The 15765-nt window shown below is 37.6% G+C and overlaps 1 protein-coding gene across 3 annotated transcripts; it reads left to right on the top strand.

The window, feature by feature from the left end:
* Positions 1–2524: 2524 nt before the first annotated feature.
* Positions 2525–15029, top strand: atad5a (ATPase family AAA domain containing 5a). Of its 3 annotated transcripts, none has more exons than XM_030141703.1 (22): positions 2525–2901; positions 4051–4114; positions 4257–6022; positions 6143–6197; positions 6292–6450; positions 7082–7232; positions 7327–7578; positions 7690–7838; positions 8052–8196; positions 8779–9117; positions 9563–9659; positions 9747–9829; positions 9917–10053; positions 10148–10325; positions 10421–10585; positions 11157–11399; positions 11481–11545; positions 11704–11893; positions 12160–12275; positions 12350–13215; positions 13494–13652; positions 14215–15029. In XM_030141703.1, exons 2-22 carry the CDS (start codon positions 4064–4066, stop codon positions 14291–14293), a joined length of 5445 nt encoding a protein of 1814 aa, XP_029997563.1. In that variant the 5' UTR covers positions 2525–2901; positions 4051–4063; the 3' UTR covers positions 14294–15029. The 3 variants fall into 3 exon arrangements, with proteins under 3 accessions (XP_029997563.1, XP_029997562.1, XP_029997560.1); XM_030141702.1 differs by having other exon boundaries at positions 6143–6204; positions 6290–6450; positions 8782–9117; XM_030141700.1 differs by having other exon boundaries at positions 6143–6204; positions 6290–6450.
* Positions 15030–15765: the final 736 nt, after the last annotated feature.

The following is a 15765-nucleotide window of genomic DNA, read 5'->3' as shown; positions in this document are numbered from 1 at the left end:
TCGAAGGTATTGACTAAGTGATACCTGAGCTGAGATCATTTACACTGTGTATAGTCATGTGGTAGAAGTCCTCGTTCCTCTTTTCTACCTTTTGTATCACCCTACCCTTCAGCAAATGTTCAATGAAAAGAGTTGGTTTTAAAACAAGGTTTAGGGCAGGGGTGTCAAACTCATTTTAGTTCAGGGGCCACATCCAGCTAAATTTGATCTGAAGTGGGCCAAACCAGTAAAATAATAACAAAATAATATATAATGTAAAATCCAAACTTTTCTCTATGGTTTAGAGTGAAAAAAATAAATTTATAGTATGAAAAGTTTTACATCTACAAACTATCCTTTCAAAAGACGTGAATAACATGAACAAACTGAAAAGATTAGTGTAATTTTAATAATATTCTGCTTCAGTTTATCATTGAACACATGTATGTGATAACTTACAGATCACATTGGATCTACAAATACACAAAACATTTTGGTAACAGGCAGAATACTGTTAAAATTGTACTTACTTCTCTTAAGAAATTTCAGATTTTTCATATTTGTTCAGGTGATTCACATTTTTTTGTGAAATTATACTTTGTTTTAGTGTAAATACATGAAAATATTTACATTTACAAAGAGAACAATTTGAAGTTGTCATTATTTACATGTTATTATGATAGTATTTTACTGGTCCTGCCCACTTTAGATTGAATTAGTCTGAATGTGGAACCTGAACTAAAATGATTGTTAATATCTTAGTGTAATTTTTGCATTTAACAAATTCATTCCAAGGGCCGGACTGGATCCTTTGGTGGGCCGGATTTGGCCCCCAGGCCACATGTTTGACACCTGTGATTTAGGAGAATAATAGATCATTATGGACCAAATACAATAAAAACATATGCCGATAAAATCACTCAGTGTTAGATACTCTGTGTTATTTGTGTTTACTCCCTCTGATGTCATTATCTTAATGTTTTTACACTTATTTAAAAGCGTCTAAAACAAAAAACTCATATTTGAGAAAAAAACATAATTTCAGGTGTAACTTTTTGATTTAATTATAGTAGCTGTTAGGAGATTAACTTTCCACTTAATCTACTATCTTTACATTTTTTAGTCTTGTCAGATATTAACTCTCTTGTTAAGCATTATAGTGACTAAGTAGCTTGTGTTATATTTATGTATTTCACAATTAAATGAAGAAAAGTTGGCTTGGAAAATATATTTGATTGTTGAAAATTTTAAACTCATAAAAAAGTGGTATTTTGTTTTCAGTCCATTTAATTTGGTTTATTTATGTATTTATGTGTTTTCTTATGTTGGTACTTATTATTTGGATGTTTTAGTACCAAATTTGTTTTTTAGGAATGATATATTTTATTCAAGATATCTGAGTTTCATTTGTCACATGCTCATAGTATGAGTGGTGAAATGCAAGAATTGTCCACAATGACTGTGCCATAGAAAACCAAATTGTATACAAAAGATTTTTAAAATTACTGTTTAGGAGTGAAGTCATATAAATATAATAAAATATCAAAGTAACCTGCCTATATAAATGTTAAAGTAGCTCTCTATATTACATTAACCAATAACAGTCAAAACCAAACTTGTATATTTACATAGTGCAGAAATGAGAGAATGTGCATTGCAGTGCAGACCAGTGTTAATATATTGTATATATATATATATATATATATATATATATATATATATATATATATATATATATATATATATATATATATATATAATTATTATATTTGCACAGCTTTTGTGAACCATTCTTGCGTTTTTGCTGTTCATAGCATGAGCATGCGACAATTAAAAACCTTGAATATTGAATAAAAATATAATTAAAACTAAATTTAGTAAAAAAAAAAAAAAAAAAATCTAAATGATAAACAAGATGTAAAAATACATATATACATAAATAAAATTAGTCAGGGATTAATATAAAATGCAATGATGGATGATGATGATGATTAATGATGGATTTAGTTGTCAGTGTCAGAATGTAAAATTTAGCAAAAATAAATAAATAAATAAATAATAATAATAATAATAATAATAATAATTGGACTAAGAACAAAGTACAATTTTTTCATGAGTTTTACATGTTTAATGTCATATTTTCCAATCCAAGTTGTCTAAATTCAATGTGAAAATACATAAACATGACACAAGCTATTTTATCATAATAATACTTGATAAGACTAAAAAGATTTAAAGGTAGTAGATTCAGTAGAAAGATAATCTACAAACAGCTACTATTATTTCATCCAAAAGTTACACCTGAAATTATGTTTTGCACAAATATGTTTTTGTTTTAGGCTATTTTAAATAAGTGTAAAAACATAAAGAAAATTGTAATTGTAATCAAAATGTTGACCTGTAACTGCCAGTAGTGGTCGCTGTCTGTCTCTGTTACCTCTCTTCCTCATTGACCCTGGGCGCCATCTTTCTACGTCAGACAATGACGCACACCTTTCCTGTGCTCTGATTGGTGGAAACTGTTCCTTGCAAAGGTCACGTAAATTTGGCGCTCTTCGTCCACAGTTGGTCTGGCGCGTTTTTGAAAGAGCAACATACGCCTAGAAAGATGTATTTTAGATTTCGACTTTCACCGTTTTGTAAATTACCTGTGTAAGGATTTGGACCATAGGCTGTCGTAACATGTGGGAAATGTTAGGAGGGTTTTTGAGACCTGGAAAGAGCTGAAGTGGTTTGAGAGGAGCAGCTGGAGAACTCTGCTAGCTTGTTGTTTTACAGTCAAATGAATGTATGTTGTCAACAGCTCGTCGTTTGCGTCTCACAATGATTTTGGCCTTTGTTGTCCTGTCAAATACACGAGAAAGAGAATAAGAAGAGACACCCGTCTTTAGTGGATTCACAGCTTGTCTCTGCCCTGAATAGGTGAGTGTTTGTCCTCATCTTTACTGTTTGGATAGTTGTCTATTATTTGCCACAAAACTGCCATCATTCTGGGCGCCATGTTTGACATAATATAAGTTTTAAATTTACTTGTTGCGATTTTATCTGCTACAGTGACCTCCATATTATACGACGAATAAATCTGTTGTGGATGGGCAATTTATACTGGCGTTTCGTGGTTAGTATGTTATATATAAATGCTTAAAATCACAGTATGAAGTTTATAGCGTCATAGTTTCTAAAAAGGTTGATGTAGCTGATTAAATATTACTGTTGTCCTTAATATGGCAAAGTAATTATCAGTTGATTGTGTTTTCTTTTTTGTTAAGGTGAGCTGTTTTTTATATATGCAATTTGGCTTAATATAACAGCCAAAATGTAATGAATTCACACCAAATAGCTTTTAACAATGCACAGATTTTAATTGAAAATCATTATACGTGGTTAAAAAATAGTAAAGGTGGCTGCTTTAAATAATGTATGTTTTGATGTGTTAGCACTTTTTGACACTACATAATCCCAAACATTTTGGATATTTTTGCTGTCTGCAACATTAAATTGTAACATAAAACATAATATTAACAAATAAAAAACATGAACAGTGTCTAGGGATGCAGGAACATATTTTGTAGGATGTCTTTTTGCTGATGCAAGTATCGTATATGAATCTGTTATGTTATGTTGATGGTTTTCTCATAAATGTGACTTCCAATCTGTGTTCATTCAGAGATAATGTAATAGAGGCCATTAATACTTTGATGTAGGAGATATTTTTACATTGGTTATGAAGAGTTCTTGGTTAAATCTATTGTTATTTGCCAAGAATTTTGCAGCTGACACATCCCAAGCAGTTTCTTATACCTTCCTGAAATTTCAAAACACACATCATAATAATGTTGTGGCCTTCATGTTTTGCTGGCTAATGCCTCAAAGAGCATTCTTTCATCTTTGTTTTGTTTTTTATGGTGTCATTGCAAGAATGACAGGGAGAAATAAATGTTGTCATCTCAGCTGATTTGGTGATATTGAAGTAACATTTAGGAGAGTTAGGTTTGTTGTCACTCCAGGAAAGACACTGCAATTAATACTTGTGTAAAACGTATGTACTTGACATTGTATTCTTTCTTATAGACCTTTGCAAATTATGGCTGGAGTGGTTGCTATGGCATCTGTCATTGAGGACTTTGACACTCAGGTATTGTTGTTATTACAGTGAATAGCTGTGTATAACATATTACATTGCAATCTCTTTAATGCTATACATCTTGTAGTTTTTTTTTTTTTTTTTTTGTTTTTTTTTTTTGGTATCTGATGTTAAATGATTTTACTTTTCACAGCCTTGCAAAAAAGCCCGTAAAGATGGTGGAAGTCCTGTTGTCAAGACCATCACAAACTACTTTTCTCCGCTACCCAAACCTGTGGAGAAACCGTTTTCCCCTCCTCGCTCCAACAACATCATGGATTACTTCAGTCGTAAAGCCCCGTCTTCTAAAGAAAAAATCAGCTCACCAGAACAGTCAAAGGAGAACTGTCAGACAGAGAAACGGAACTCTCCAGAGGTAGCAGTGAAACGATTAGCTCAGAAACGGGGAAGAAAGGCTTCAAAAATTGCTAGGAAACTTGTGGAAGCAGACACTGTTATCTCCACACAGGATGACAGCTGTTTTATTGTAGAACCACAAGATGGCAGAGAATCAGCAGCAGCAGAAGCAAACAGCAGCAGCACTGTCCTTGGCAGCGATACAGCAGTTCTGTTGGGACAGCTTTGTGCTGAATCTTGTATTACAACTGCAATATCAGAGAAGAATACTGCTCTAACTGAACATGCTGACCAGAAGGGTAAAGATCAAAATTGCTTTAAAGGTGGGAACCACATAAAACCTAAACAAGACCTCAGTTCTAAAAATCTATCCCCAGTTTTACCTTCAAAAGATAAAGTAAAAAGGATGAAAACTACTGCACGCAATGCTAGGAAGAAGCAGCAACAAGAGACAAAACAATCAGAACCGGAGGAGAAAGAGTCAGAGAATTCCTTATGTGATGTTAGCATGGAAGTCAATGTAGATGAGACTTCTCAGTTGAATAAAAGCACAGTCACAATCTCCTTTGAGGATTTTGTGCGAAGTCACAGCCAGGATGAGAGTGAAGAAGCCTTACAGGATGAAGAGGGTAAAGGAGATGAAAGTAAAATTACAACAGAAGCTGAGGAAAAGGACACTGATCAATTGCGTGTACCTGAAGCTGAAGAAAATTTTAGTTCTGGGGAGCCTTCTATTCAAATTTCACCCCGAACTGTCACCGTCCAGGCTGAGGTACATGTAGTCTCACCCAAAGAGGAACCCGTCAAAGCTGTGGGAAAAGTAGCCTCTATCTTCACAAGGAGAAAAGGAGCTTCATCTCCACAAACAGAGACTGGACACCAGCTTTCACCATCCTCTTTGAATGCCAAGAGGAAATCTAACGTTGTTCTGCAAGAGGGTGATCTAGAGTTGGCTGTGCTTGAGAGTGAATCCACGCCAAAGTGCAGTGAAGTGGAGAGAAAGCAGTTCATGGCTGCTTTCAAACAGCCTAGTCTGGATGGATCCAAAACCAAGCCTGTTAAGAGCCAAGGCAAGCAGAAGCAGGCGGGAGAGAAGACTGTGGATACTACAGAAAAAGCTAATGAGGATGATGTTACAGTTCTACCCTCTAGTGAGAAAATTACTGCTTCTTCTCAGGAGAACAAAGTAGCAAAAAAGAAACCAGCAAGAAAAGGCCGAAAGATGGCTAAAGAAGAAAAAGAGGAGGCCACTACTTTACCTGCAGCTGCTCCTGAGGAAGGAACAGTGGTCATAGTTGAAGAGGTTGACAAAAAAGATCTTCCCATTACTTCAACTCCTTCCATGCCAGCTGTAAGGAGGTCTACCAGAGAGGCTGTGGTGAGGCAGACGTCCAAGCCTGAACCAAAAACTCCTACCAGGAGACAGGACAGGTCAAAGGATGCAGCACCCTTAACCCAGGACAGCACTCTGGAGATCTCTACCTCAAAGAGACACAAGTCCAGACACGGGGTCTTTAAAGCAGAGGTGGTGTGCCCCCCAGACAGAAAAGAAAGTCCTATCAGGTGACTCACAGTATATGGAAAATTCATACAATTCTATATGTGAAGATTTGTTAAGGGCATTTTTAGTGTTGTGTATTTTTTCTCTGTTCTAATCAGGTTTAATTATTTCTTTTTCATCAGGATCAAATTTACTAGAGTCCATAAAAACATTACAGTGTCCAAAGCAGAAGGTGGAGTAAGTATGAAATCATTGTTTTCTATTTGGTGCATACACTAGGCCATAAAGTACTTATGAGGATAAACCAACATTGTTTTATCAATAATTTCAGATGACAAAGGACTCCAAAAAAGCAAAGCAGGCAAAGAAGTTGGTGGAGAAAGCAAAAGCAATTCAGCAGAGTAAGAAAACCTCTGTCACAGAGAAGAGGACCTTAAGGCGCTCATCACGAACTGAGGCCTCGTTGAAGAAGAGCTACTGTGAGAATGAGGTATAACAATTTAATATATTGTCATGACCAAGATCACTCATATTTTATTGTCTTTGAGGTCTGAAGCAGCAATTCAATGAAACCAGATTAGTGTATGTTAAGTATTCTACAGGGTCATCAAGTCAATAATTACACCTATTCGGAAATAGCTGATAATTTAATGTTTTTTGTGGTGTTTTATTTATTTAAAAGGGGATAGTGCATAGTGATGAACATATCAATGTAGATATGCCAGAATTGGTCAAAAGGCTACTTTACATCTGTAGTCCCTGGCATAAACAAAAATAAGATTAATATAATGTACAAGATTAAATATTGCACATATTGGTATAAAATTAATGATTACAGATCTGCGTCCTCTTCAGCTATCATTTGAAATGGGTTTTGAAAGTAGTGAATTCTCCTACTGCAGCTGAAATGGTATTCTAAGTCTTACTACCCTTGACTGATAACACCTGTTTACTGTATGTTGCAGTATGTTTAGGTATTGCATGAAAAAAAAAATCAGTGTTTCTTACCATTTTTGGGCTTCTTTATAACAAAAAAAAAACAAACAAAAACAACTCAATTTTGCAGGTATTGCTATGTGTAGATGAAGTTGTAAAATTGTGTGTATGATTTACTCTGTCAGGATTCTGTTATCTGCCTGGAGGAGGAGGAGGACCAGACTGAAACTCCTCAGATGAGACCAGAAAAAAGTAAAACCCGCAAGGCTTTACGCAGTCTTAATGATGTTCTTGGCAAAACCACACCAGCCTGCAAAGATGTCAAGGCTCCTCCAGGTAGTCTTCCCGTACTTCAAATCACCATTTACTCTTAAGTATTTTTGCTGTATTTTCTGTTTATTTTTGTTGTGTTGAATTATGTGTCTTACAGGCTCCAAAATGTGTCAAGAGAAAACTGCTCGGAAGAGTTCAGTGGTGGTTTCCATTTTTGATGAAAGCAGCCACGAAGGCTCAGAAAATTCCCAGGATGATGAGCAGTTCAGAGCACGAAGAGAGTTCTTGAAGAGTGGCCTGCCTGAGTCCTTTAGGAAGCAAATCGCTAAAACTGCAGCCACCAAGGAGGCTTACACACTCTCCTGTTCCTCCTTTCAACCTGCTGTACACATGAATCAACCCCCAAAAGGTACAGTTTTCCTTAGTGAAAAACCTGGTGATGCGTTATCTATCCTAAGGCAGTTTGTTAAATATTAAGTTGTTATTAATGAAGAACTGAACAATTGTTGTGCTTTGACAGACTGTCCTTTTTGGAGTCTGCCGTGGCCTGACTCGTCATTGCTGTGTCATCTGAAAGAGCTTTGGTGCCAAATATCAAACCCACCGTCATTAGTGACTAAGTCCTTCAGCCTGAAAATGGCACCAGCCCGTCAAGCTTGTTGTCAAAGGGTATGTTAATCTGGGTGAACAGGATAAAGTCATATGTTCGGCAGTGGTGATATTTCACAAACCACTGTTTTGTTGATCGATGCTACCTTTTTTGTTGTGTCTCAATCACCTCTATTTATTTATTTATTTGTTTGTAAGTTTTGACAATTAATTCTCACAATACATTTCATGCATCAAACCCAATATGTCATGATAGTATTTGTTTTATTCAAGGGTTCTGGATGGAGGCCAGAGATTTCTGAAAGTGTTCGTCAGCTTCTGATGGAGGAGGTCAACGCCTTTAATCCTCCCTTCCCTGCTCAGAAATTCATCATCAGCTTCCTGAAGAGACGCAGCGACCAACACTGCACAGCCTCAGGTCAGTCTGACAAACAGCTGTTACACAAATATTACACACCCAAACAAATGCAAGAATTTTGTAACGTTGTAACTGTTGAAATGCAGTTGCTCATCTCCCTTAATCACTTCACTGATTCAATATGACTTTTATCCATGTTTCTGTAATAGTGGGTAAAGTAAATGAAGATTGGGCAGTGTGGTAGTTAGCACTTTGACACAGCTAGAACATTCAGTGTCTGATTCCCAGTCTGCCTTTCTCTGTTGAGTTTGCCTTGTGTACTGCAAATGCACAGGTCTCCTCTGTCATCAAAGACATTCATACATAAGTTAATTCTCATGTCAGTGTCCTTTGACCATGGTACTGATGAAGGTGCCTGAGCGCCTTCAATGACTGTTAAGTGTTAATGCTAGGTGCAGTCTGTGTTAGGATGGGTAAAATGAGAATTAACTTTAACGTTTAGTATCTACTACAAAAATGATGCATGTGTTAGTGATTTTCTTTTAATTAGATAATTTTTTCAATACTAGGCTTAAACACAGACAACATTTTGATTTGGCTTAAAATCCCAATTATCCTGAACACCCCTTTTATGTTAATTAATAGAACTACAGGCTGCGACCAATGTCTCAAGCACCCCAGTGCCAGCCGAAGCAGTGGGAGGGAAGCGGAAGAGGAAGGATGACAATGGAGAGATAACAGGAAAGATGGCTAAAAAGCAGCGGGCCACTCGTTCAGGAGAGAAGGTTTGCCAACCTGAAGCAGCGGCAGAACCAACAAAAAGGGAAGGACGTACAAGACGAGGACAGAAGCCTGTGTTAAAGGAGGAGGAGGTGAAAAAAGGAGCCAAGCCTTCAATCAAAAGGGCTCCCATCCCATCTGAAGATGACTCTGTGATCGTGGTAGATGACTTACTTGTAGGACAAGATGCTGAGAAACAAGGTGAGGCACCAAAGCACATTGACATAGAAGTATAAAGGTATTCAAAAAAACAATCCATTTTACTGACATACCATTAGTCTTAAATTACACTTTTTTACAAATAATTTCAGATAAACCCCACTATTTCTTATTATTTTTATGTAAAGAATCCAAGTGCTAACTATTTGGCGCAATGAAAATGTAACATACATTTTAACTGCTGGGTTATTAGACAACTTACTTGCATGTATCTGTTTGTACTCGGATGTAAAATATTGTCTAAAATATCTGGCGAATTATTAACTTTAAATTGGAACATATCTGGGAACCATGGCCACATTGCAAAACCATTTGAGTACAAATGTTCTCAAAGGAATGATTGCACTCATTTTGCTTAATAAAGTCATTCAGTTGGCATCTATACATTTCCTTGGAAGTGACATTTTATTTTCTTCTCATTTGACAGATGTAGTGAAGGAGGACGTGCTGTGGACAGACAAATATCAGCCCCAGCATTCTAGTGAAATCATAGGCAACACGGCCTCAGTGAAGCGACTGCACAGGTGGGTAGTAAAACGGATTCAGTTAAAATCCTTTTTCTGTCAGTAGCCTCTCATTATTACAGTGATTTATGTTCCATTATTTCACAGTTGGCTAAAGGAATGGAAACTTCGTGCAGACAAAGAAGACAGAAAAAAGCAGAAAGAGAGAAAACAAGAGGAAGGCAGCATTGGTGGGAAATTACATTTTTTATTGTTGTTAAATTAAAATAAATTAAGTTACATGTTTGATTTAACTGAATGGTGACTCTTTGTTGCAGACTCTGACTGGGACTGTGGAGAAGACGACTCCCAGGATGGAGAGGACTTGTTGTGTAATACAATCCTTATAACAGGACCCACTGGAGTAGGAAAGACCGCCGCAGTGTACGCCTGTGCACAGGAGCTGGGCTTTAAGGTGCAAAGGCTTTTTTAAGTCCTGTCCAGTAAATACATCTGCTTGTGTGGGATTTAATGTCTTTATTTCCTGATCTGTTTACTGGTGTCTGCAGGTGTTTGAGGTGAATGCGTCATCTCAGCGCAGTGGCCGTCTGATTCTGTCCCAACTGAAAGAGGCCACGCAGTCCCACCAGGTGGATAGTCAGGGGATCAACGCCCACAAGCCCACCTATTTTAACAGCTACAGCATGAGCAGCAGCACAGGCTCAGTCAGGGCTGGATCCTCTCCTAGTATGTACCAACATACATCTGAGACGGTCTCTAATTAGAGGATTGTTGTCAGAATGTGTTGAATGGACATGAATTATGTTTCCTATATCTTGCAGGAAAGGTTAATTCTCCCCGCAGGGTTGTTTCCTCTCCCAGGAAACCCCAGTCCCCAAGAGGAGGTAAAAAAGGAGCGCTGGCTCCCACCTCTTTGGCTAACTTCTTCAAAATGGGTCAACCTGCCAACAAGGAGGCCCCCAACATTAAGAAGAATGAACAAAAGGGTAAATAAATATACTTTAAGTTTGCTTGTTTGACTAATTTTATTATTATTATATTATTATATAGATATACCAGGAATTCCATCCATCCTTCTGTCTGTTCGTCCAAGATCCATCCGGTTTCTCAGACACAATTCACCCAGCTCTTCAAATTTCTCACACATGTTTTTTAGCACTAGGAGAGGAGCAGAGCAGTTTGATGGCTGAATTTCAATTTTTGGATTTTTTTAAATACATTTTTGTAAATTTACACATAGACAATTTGTCCGACTAATTTCTCGGACATTATTCACCCAATTCTTTTCAAATTCCACACGCGTGTTCTTTACAGGTGTCTTTCTCTCAATTTGCTTTATTTATTTATTATTTTTTTATTTTATTTTGGAAAAGTTTTTGAAAACATGGAAAGTTGAGACTCTAGATTAATCCCTGGGTCGGCAGGGTATTAGTGAGCAGGAGAGGTAGAGTATTGTGCAACCGGGTGGGGTATCGGTAAACTCTGCTCGCTTTTTCACTTGTTTCATTTCATGTAATATCCTTTAATTTTTTTCTGCTTTTATTTCTTTTCGTATAGCTGATTCCAAGAAAATCACAAAGTCAAATGAAGCAGTCAGCAAGCGCAAAGACCCAGCAGTCAAATCCCCAACTGCCACCACAGCAAAGGAGAAGAGCAACGAAGAGCAGAGCAAGAAGACCGCCACCTCGCTCATCCTCTTTGAAGAAGTAGATGTTATTTTTGAGGATGACTCTGGGTTCCTAGCTGCCATCAAGACGTTCATGAGCACTACCAAGAGGCCGGTAATCCTCACTACCAGCGGTGAGTAGAAGGAGGAGGCTCAAAGTGCATGTGTATGTAGAGTTTATTGTGTCTGAGTTTGAATCCTATCGTGTTTTATAGATCCGAATTTCAGCACCATGTTTGACGGAAACTTTGAAGAGATCCATTTCAGAACCCCCTCAGTGGTGAGCAGAGAAATGTCACTGTTATTAATAATAATAAAAAATAATAATAATAATATGGCTTTTAGTGGTATGCTAGTCAACAGAGGTGTCTCATTTACCACAGTTGAACATGTGCATCTGATCGTTCTGTTTTTTGTTGCGTATCTTCTGCTGAACAGTTGAACGTGGGCACCTACCTGCAGCTGCTGTGTTTAGCCGAGGACATGCGGACTGATCTAAAGGACATCAAGTCTCTGCTCAGTCTCAACGGCTGTGACATTAGGAAGAGCTTACTGCAGCTGCAGTTCTGGACTCGCAGTGCAGGCGGCGAACACATAACCAGGCCATTAGCACACAGCAGTGAAAATGGTACGAAGACAAACTGATGAATGTTATTTCTATGAATACTTAAACACTCCAAAAACCAACAGGAAAACATCTCCCAATACTGGCTTGCATTCACTAGGAGACAACACTGAAGTGAAAGGATAGGAAATTTAACTTTGAAACCTACAAGAACTAAGTTTTAATATTACCTGTTCTTGTATTGATTTATTTATATTTTTGGAAGTAAGATGCAGACAATATGTTTAAGTATAAATAAGTATTCTCTTTTTTCCCCCTCATTACTAAAGAAGTCAAGACTGATAAAGTGACGTCCACTCTACCCCCATGTGACTCCGGCTGCACTGAGAGCATGCTCGGCCTGCTGAACATCGAACCTGCCGTAGACATTTGGGAACTGCTAAAGGTAAAGTGTTCATTCATTCATACAATGGTAAGAGTAAGTATGATTTATTGACGTGATTTATTTTGTGTAAACAGAGCCAGAGTCTGGTGGAGGATGCGGTTTGCTGGAGACTTCTGACAGCAAGCAAGCAGCGAGGAGTGGACTTAATCTATTCCAACATGGAGAAGCTCTTACCTTTACCACTCACACAGTTAACTATTTCTGTCCACAAACCGGAGCAATTTGTCCCTGATTCACAAGACCAGCCTTCTGTTCATCCACAGGAGCCTCAGTCTGACAAACTGCCATCCCACGGCAGGTTATTAAACACAGGTGACTCTGATTGCTCTGATGATGCCAGTCCAGTTAAAGTGTCAAACCGAATGAGGAAGAGTAAGAAGAGGCACCGTCTGTTTGACCAGGATAAACTGCAATCAGATTCAGACTCAGAGGATGGTTTTCTGTCTCTCTGCCAGCAGAAGGGTCTTCCCCATGTTCCAGAGAAAGTCAAAGAGAGTTTAGTGTCTGAGAAGGTGAAAAGGAAGCCACTGACTCCTCAGGAGCAGGTGAAAAGTGTCCCCATCTCCCAGTGTCTCCAGTCCATAGCTGACTTCTTAGACGACATGTCCTATATGGACTCCTCCTTGCTTCATTCAGAAGGTGATGACATTCACAGAGGGATGATCCCAACGGGTGCGATGGTGAAAGATGGGCTGAGCGATGAGTCAAGGGTCGAGAGCAGCAGAGGGAACTGGATGACAGGAGAGTGTGTTTTGGAGATCCAGGCAGCTGTGGAGGCTCTCAGCTTCAGCAAGTGTCGACTCGCAGTGACAGACACCTGGGAGAAAGTGCAGCAACTAGATGAGGAGCTCAGAAAGGATTCTGCAGCAGAAATGTCCCTCCCCATGGCCCCTCATCGTGAAGGTTACAGCTTTACTCAGGACAGCCCCTGTCAACCTCAGTGAGTCATACAATGAGCACTGGAAACAGACTCTGTAACCCCTTAGGCCCAGGACAGTACACGGTTCTACTTTTTTTACAGATACATTTTAAATTTATTTTTCAGTGAATGTCCTTTTGTGATAGACAGCTTCTTTTTTAAATAAAGCCGTGAAGCTTGTCTACATACATGAACTCATGAAACTCATAGCTGGGTCTTAGGAGGTTAAATTAAATCCTGATTTTTAGTTTAACCACAGTTTAAATGAGTTCAAACAAAGGTCATGTTTTATCTTTCAGGGTAGTCCAGCGGAGGATGGAGGTTATGGAAGACCTGATGCTCAAAGGAGTGTTTGGTACTGTGGGCAACAGGCCGGCGGCTGCTCTTGACTACCTACCAGCCCTGCGCACCATCTGCAGATCAGAGCAGCTAAAGGAGCAAGGCAAAGTCAAACGAAGGTGAGCGCATAGAAAACCTAAAAGATCAGCTGTGGGAAGGATGTGGTTGAGTTCCTCTGAACAGGAAGCTGACTGGTTAGATGATAGGTTATTTGTGTAGGCACCAAGTGTTATAACCGGCACATCTGAAATGTGTTAAAGTGTAAAGTGATTTGTATTTATTGCTGTGACGGCTGTGGTATATGACCACATTCTCACATTTTGATAAAGTCATTTCATTTCCACATAACTGATGCATATCACAGCCAAAAACCAAAGTAAATACAGGGCAGTAATAGTCTTATATAGTAGAAGAGTTCGAAATGGAGCAGTAAAGTAAAATGATCAGATACAGCAGCAAAATAAGGTTCACAATATGGAATTTAACAACTAAAGAAAACACATTGTCCATATAATAAAACATTGCTGCAAAAAGAATGACTTGAAGCACAATTATTTGGAAGAATATTTAAATACATAACAGGAAAACAGATGATTTTCTGTTGTAACAGTATATATTGTCATATTGCACAGCCATATGAATGGACCCACAGTAAAATCTAGTGTTATTTTCCTCTCTCAGGTTCTTACACTACCTGGACGCAATCCACCTGGGTCTTCAAAAGACCAGTCTACAGCACCTTGCAGAAGACTTCCCCTAAACCAGAGCAGAAACCACATGTTCTGAGGATCAAACAGAGGCCGATGTTCAGTGTGTGACCCTACTGTTTACATCTGTTTTACTCTCCAAGTTGATTGTAGTGCTGGGAGAGTTTTGTAACATAAATACTGTTCTCTTTGTGTCTTTATGAGCTTGACAATAGTCCTCAGTCACACATTAATGCTCACGTGTTTTCTTCAAGTTGAACATGACTGAATATGAAAAATGTACTCTAACCTGAAGGGCACTATACTAAATGACCTCACATCCAAACATGGGCGTGTTGCCTTTTGGTGCTTTTAAAGTATGCACTAGATCTTAAAAGTCAATATAGCTATTGTAATATTAAAATATGCTGGAGTGTAATTTGGTTTGTTTTTGTACAGTTTGCTTTGTAGCCTCATTTATCAATCAGCTTTGCCTTTTGCAAAGTGTTTTATCAAGTAGAAACTGCTTTTGAGGAGCAGCTATGAATCATAATCATTTTTATGAGGTTAACATGTAAAATAGAATCTTCTGGTATATTTGTAAAGGCTGTGTATGTTTTCATTTTCCACACAAACTACAGTGAAAGCACTCAGGATATCTGTTCATACTGTTCAAGTTCAGAGAAGGCAGTGAATTACCGCTTAATGTCACCTGCACTTGGATCACTGTTTTGTTTCTACAGCCTTAAATATGTACACATCCATGAGTTTTTGCTGTGACCAAATAAAAGTTTTAATGGTCTTTACTTACCTTTTTTGTCATTTTTCTTTTTTGATTTGGTGTTAATTATGTTTGTATAGAGTTTATGCTATAAATGTATACAAGAATGTTTCATTTCTGACATGTATAATAATTTCTATTGTACACAATAGACACTTTTTAGACCCTCTATCGAATTGTTATATCAATACTTTTTTCTTTTTCTTTTTTTTCAGTATAAATCTCCTAGACCACTTAAGCTCAGCTCTAAAATACTAATTGTTCAATTATAATTATAACCCTTGAAATGTCAGTTTGGAAATGTGATGCCACTTGTTTTATTAAAAATCAACGTAAAATATCAGATATTTTCCATATGATACATGATGGAAGGATGTGAAATTATATTATATCAGTCTTGAATGTGTCAAAGATTTGCCATAGCGCTGATTTCAGTGCGTTAGTTTTTGTGCAGGTTCCTCATTGACTAAAACTGAAACCACATTCTTTAATCTTACATAGAAATGCAATTGCAATGAAATCTATGTTGTCACCAGAAATGGCCCATCCCCCACTATTACACAGTACACTGATACCAATAAAGTTGGATTAATTTTGTTTTCAGTCACATTCCTATTATTATTCTTATTTACACATGTCAATAATCATCTGGTCAGATGCAATGATTAGCCTCCATACTGAGTCCCAGCTTCACTTTATCAAGAATAAATTACATTGGCACAATCATTTCATAAGAGGTAAAAAAAAAAAAAAAAAAATGAATTC

This window comes from Sphaeramia orbicularis, chromosome 8, assembly GCF_902148855.1.
Source record: "Sphaeramia orbicularis chromosome 8, fSphaOr1.1, whole genome shotgun sequence".
Lineage (NCBI taxonomy): Eukaryota > Metazoa > Chordata > Actinopteri > Kurtiformes > Apogonidae > Sphaeramia > Sphaeramia orbicularis.
Note: the sequence above shows the minus strand (reverse complement) of the source record. Positions and strands in the feature narration are given on the sequence as shown.